Source organism: Monopterus albus, unplaced genomic scaffold, assembly GCF_001952655.1.
Source record: "Monopterus albus unplaced genomic scaffold, M_albus_1.0 scaffold203.1, whole genome shotgun sequence".
Taxonomy (NCBI): domain Eukaryota; kingdom Metazoa; phylum Chordata; class Actinopteri; order Synbranchiformes; family Synbranchidae; genus Monopterus; species Monopterus albus.
The window spans coordinates 909,622-914,807 of NW_018128083.1; the positions used below are offsets into that span (position 1 = coordinate 909,622).

The 5,186-nt window shown below is 39.5% G+C and overlaps 2 protein-coding genes across 6 annotated transcripts in view; one reads left to right on the top strand and one right to left on the bottom strand.

Annotated features, from left to right (window-relative positions):
- LOC109970592 (cytosolic 10-formyltetrahydrofolate dehydrogenase-like) overlaps positions 1-5,186 on the bottom strand; it is a 59,450-nt gene that overhangs the window by 12,266 nt on the left and 41,998 nt on the right. For both annotated transcript variants that reach the window (XM_020618260.1, XM_020618259.1), the window contains exons 8-9: positions 1,130-1,255; positions 911-1,002 (exon numbers count right to left, since the gene is read on the bottom strand). In XM_020618260.1, coding sequence (XP_020473916.1) covers positions 911-1,002; positions 1,130-1,255 — 218 coding nt within the window. The remainder of the gene's footprint in view (positions 1-910; positions 1,003-1,129; positions 1,256-5,186) is intronic.
- LOC109970593 (zinc finger protein 436-like) overlaps positions 1,912-5,186 on the top strand; it is a 25,174-nt gene continuing 21,899 nt past the window's right edge. For 2 of the 4 annotated variants that reach the window (XM_020618262.1, XM_020618261.1), the window contains exon 1: positions 2,159-2,542. In XM_020618262.1, the coding sequence (XP_020473918.1) occupies positions 2,344-2,542 (199 nt within the window). In that variant the 5' untranslated portion in view covers positions 2,159-2,343. Of the gene's footprint in view, positions 2,543-5,186 lie in introns of all 4 variants that reach the window. The other 2 variants (XR_002276433.1, XM_020618263.1) reach the window with 2 other exon arrangements.

Sequence of the window (5,186 nt, forward strand, 5' to 3'; positions counted from 1 at the left end):
ATAATAATAATAATAATAATAATAATAATAGTCAGGTCTAGACCTTACTGTGTAAAGTGTCCTGGGGTGACTTTTGTTGTGATTTGGCGCTATACAAATAAATTTTAATTGAATTGAATTGTATTATTTAAACTTCAAAATATCTTGGTTATGAAACCATTGTACTGTAAAAATTAAATAAAATAAAATAAAATTAGACTAGTTAGCCAACTCTGTGCTATAGAGAAAGTTATTATTAATGTGTGTTTGTGTTATTATATTTATTATTTTGATACTTGTTTTCTGCAGTGCAAAATTGACAACATCAAAACACATTGTAATGGACAAGAATTTAAGCCAAGTACAGCTGCACAAGGACACTACAACCATTTAAAAGAAATCCACTAAATATGCAGGTTGTGAATGTGTGACACTTAAAACATTCATTTATTTTGTAGACTCCTGCATGAACTATCTATTTGATACATTTTATTCTCTTGCAGATTTTATTTATAAAGCCATAACTTCAGAACATTTTATTTGAAGCTGTAAGTGCTAAAGCGTTGAACCTCTGCACTCATTACAGTGTATTTTATTGTGTTGGATGCCATTCTACTGTTTTGCCACTAGGGACACTCTTGCTGTTTGTGCATAACCTGTCTGTGTTTGTGCGTATATTGTTGTGCTTCCTGTGTTTTCCTGTTGGTCCTGTTCATGCTGCTATGCTACCAATCACAAATAAATAGTTGTTAAATCCAAGCCTTCCCTGCCTAATTATTGGCTACCCACCACAACAAGTAATGATTGTAGTGAGTTAGAGTTAATAAAACTGTAAGTTAGGAGCATCACAATCGCTTTAACAGATAAATATTCTAAGAAGGAGAGGAACAAGAACAACAATCCTATCTGACATAATTATATAATTCATTACCTGACTACATCCATTGAAGCAGCACCAGACTTGAAGAAATCGGTGGAGTCTTCAATCTGACTCACATTAGTCAGAATGCTCTGCCACACTGCCTGCCAGAAAACATGGTCAAAAGTCATCATGGGACATTTTTGGAGGACAAATAGACATTTCTCCTGGCAATGTCTGATTTCAACTTTTCACCACTTCCATAGAATTTGTCATAATCGATGCCCATACCCTCATTTGTTGAGCAAAGGTTTTCTCTTCCTCAGTGAGCTCCACAGCAGCACTGCTCCCTGAGCTAAAGTACTGCGCTGCAGCAATCATCTTCCCATCCTCAAACTGCAAATTTTTCACCAACAGCTGCAAAGAAAGAAAGTGAGAGAGACACAATAACTGAATAAGAATAACAGTTTCACCTAAAAATAAGCTGACAAAACTCTTCACACCTGATTGTATGGCAGGTATGTTGGATGAAGAAGGCAAATTTCAAAAACATAAAATAACTCACATACACTGTCTCACCGTTTTAGCCATAAATTCCTGGAATACACAAGTTTTTAAATTGTTTAATTTCTCAGCCTTGGAGGCTGCTGCTTGGTATTTATTCATCAAATTAATGCTGTTACATACAGAAATATACTACACGTGTATGCACATTTTTCTGCTGAATGCCTGCTACATGAATGAAAGTGCAGTAGGCACAGCAGCCTCTCTGCTGTCTAGTAAGCACAATTTCAAACACTGCTACACGGTCATCTGGCCAACAACTGACCTGCATGTTTACATATGGACACCAGTCACTCTTTCTTCATTCATTCAGAACATTGAGATTCATAATAGTAGTAGCACAGCTGTCAGTTCACACTTAAAATTTATGGTGGCAGAGGCCTCAAGCCTCAATACAAAAAAAAGCACATCTTATCACGCATAAGTTAATGAATGTTATAATACAAGTACAATGACTACAGCTGTGCCTGCAGAGTAGAACCACCTAGCGGGAAGATTAGTGGGTCATCATCACATCTTGGAAAACTTTTCTAAATTGGCATTACTTGGATAGACTGAACACATGTTTGAAAACTAGATGGTTATTTTCTGAAAAATATCAAAACACACGAAAGTGGCATAATAACAGTCCTGGGACAAAAACTATAACAGCTTTGAGCCAATAATGCATCCATTCTAGCGTTGCACACATGAACGCACTGTTCCATTCCCTGAATACAATTAGCTCGCTCACACGCTGCTCCGGCTGAACGATATGATGGGAATGACACAAATGCGCATGTGCAATGGGTCCCACACTCGGAAGCAAAACATTTTTTTTGGCGAATGCGCCAGGCGAGCAGCTTTTACTGGAGAGAATGGGCGCCATGTTTCTGTCCGGTATCTAGGTTTTAGGCATACACATTTTGCAAAAGGAGAGTTAGTTAACAGTAAGGTTCAACATGGCCACTGCAACGCTTCAGACATTCAACGTCTTTCTGACGGAACGATTAACCGCAGCTGCGGTAGACATTTATGGATTCGTTGAAAAGACAATCATAGACTACCAAGAAGAGGTATACCGAACGAAAATGGAGAACCAGAGGCTGCAGCGGCTCCTGGATTTGGTCTACAAACCAGAAATTAGACTGCATAGAACAGGTAGGCTATCATTTTACCCTATAACTAACATTATAACGAACCATTAACTAAACCACACCATACGACACTATGCAACATATTTAGTTAAGGGGTTTCTAATCGCTACGTTCAGGTATATCGTAGAGGGTAATGTGTATTGTGTAGACAAATGAACGCTGGATATTCAGACACTGGGCGAGGTTGATCCTCAATAACTTTTACGTGCGAGCATTAATAACCATCACATTTGTTGTGCTTTACAGAATAATGCTTTACTGATGCTACACAGGTGATAGTTTTACCTCACGATCCGATGTGGAAGCCTAGTGCCTTGAACCCCCTCCCCCCATACTTTTTTCCAAAACATGTCAAACTAGTCTCCTTTTCATCTGGCCCTCCTGTCGCTACATACAAGTCATAGCACCTCACTGGGCCCTACTGAATGATTTTTAATGTAAAATTGGTGGTTGTCTATGTGGGAGGAGGTGCAGATGAAAAGCAAGTTGCTTTGAGGGGTCTTAAATTAATAGTCTTGAACGTTTGAGACTGTTCTTGTATTCCGCATAGAGATGCACTCCCTTAACTGTATAACCATTAACTGATGATAAGAATACCAGCTGATTAATACCATCAGTTAAATGGTTAAAAACCATTAAACAGTTTTGCTGAAAATTAAATAAATTAATGAATTAAGTTGTTTTTTTATTGCAAGTAACTGTGACAGTTGATTGAGCTGGATTACATTGGGTACTTCTAGATTAGCTTTGCACACATCATAACTCCAAATAGTCTGTAATTATTTCAGAATGATAAACCCCAATATCAGAAGGATAGTTCATGAACACACACAACTCCTGTTGCCAATCAGGACACTCTGACAGCACATAAAGAAAAAAAAACCTTTGACAAATAAGGTATGTTACAATACCTCAAATCCTACCTGAAATGTTTGAGGAAGAATATGAAAGTGGACAGCAGCATGAACCACAACAGCATTAATTAATTTGAATTTCTCCTCCATAGATGGATAAACAGTGGTATATGTACAAATGAAAAGAGATGTGTAACATGTTAAACAAAGCAGATAATTGAGAAACCCCATATTTTAACTGGCATAATGCAGACATAGTAACTTCCAGCCTTACAACAGTTCTCTCTGCTGAAACAACACATTAACAGGCATGTAACGTGTTAATTCCAACAGGTAGTGTAGCACTGACAATAACGGCATTGATTGTTAGAATCCGCTCGCCAACCTGCAACACATCACATGCAGCAGACAAAAAAAAACAAAAAAAACAGGTACTGTTTTCTGGGGGAATCCAGGATTGATGAGCTGATCATTCATCGGCCCAGGGTGCTTCACAGGCCGGCTGATCGTAGGTTCGACCTGGTCAGGTAAAACAGCAAGTCCCTGTACAGGAACTTTCCCAGACGTGCAGTAACCTCAGGCCCTGTATTTTTCTCCACATCCTCTGGTCACAGTGCAGCAGCAGGAGGTAAAAAATATCCACAAAACCACGTGCATTTGAAAAATCTTATTTTTAAAATGGCACAGGTGGATGTCAGGCAAGCTCACATGAATGTGCAACTGCCTGGAGATTATGACCATTCAAGGAAATCTTTAAACTATCCAGTGAGACTTTACATAGCTGGGAAAAAAGTCTCCCCAGCGATGGGTTCGCTAGACTTGTAAAAACCGAGTTGCTTCTGCATAGAAGTATTAGAACATAGAAGATGATAATTCATCATTGTAACATTGTAGATAAGTCAGAAAAGCATACCAATAGCACTTTAATAGCCTATCATGCATTGATGTAAAAGCAGGGTTTGACTGTTGTAGTTGGTTGACTGGAGCGCTTTTGAACTATTTTGTAACCAAGTGCAACTACAGATTATATTCATTAGGGATTAATCTGCTGATTATATTCTCTATCAATAGATTGACTGGCTTGTAAAACTACTGACAGCAGTGAGACATGCCGCCACAATGCTCTAAACGATTATCAGAATAGTTGCTTATTTACTGTGGGTGTGGAACAGCACAGCCAGATTGATCCTGTCTGTACCTTCACACACAGTGACTTCTGTCAAATGTTGGAGTCAGGAAGGTTTTTGTGTGTTTCTGGGGTCAGACTGGCATCATTCTGTCCTTTTTTAAAGACAGAGATTAGATTTTATAGTTTAATTTAGCCACAGGGGTTGCAAGCCACTGACTTCTGTGCTGGTCCCAAGCCCGGATAAATAGAGAGGGTTGCGTCAGGAAGGGCATCCGAGGTAAAACATGCCAAATTTAAACATGCAAATCATCAGTGCGAATTCCATACTGGATCGGTCGTGGCCCGGGTTAACAATGACCGCCACCAGTGCTGTTGACCTACAGGGTGCTGGCTCAAATTGGACTACTGTTGGTTGAAGAAGGAGAGGAGGTAGAAGGATTTGTAGACAAAGAGAGAAGAGGAAAGGCAGGAGTATAGGTCTGAGAATAGGGACTCTTAATGTTGGCACAATGACGGGGAAAGTTATACAAGGTGATGGAGAGTATTCCCAGAGTCTGGCCTGGGGTTTATAACATCTGCAGGGCCCCATCGCTCTCTCACTTCCATTCGTCCCAGTCTCTACTGTCTACTCTCCAGTACAGGCATAAAACAGCTGCATCGCCCCA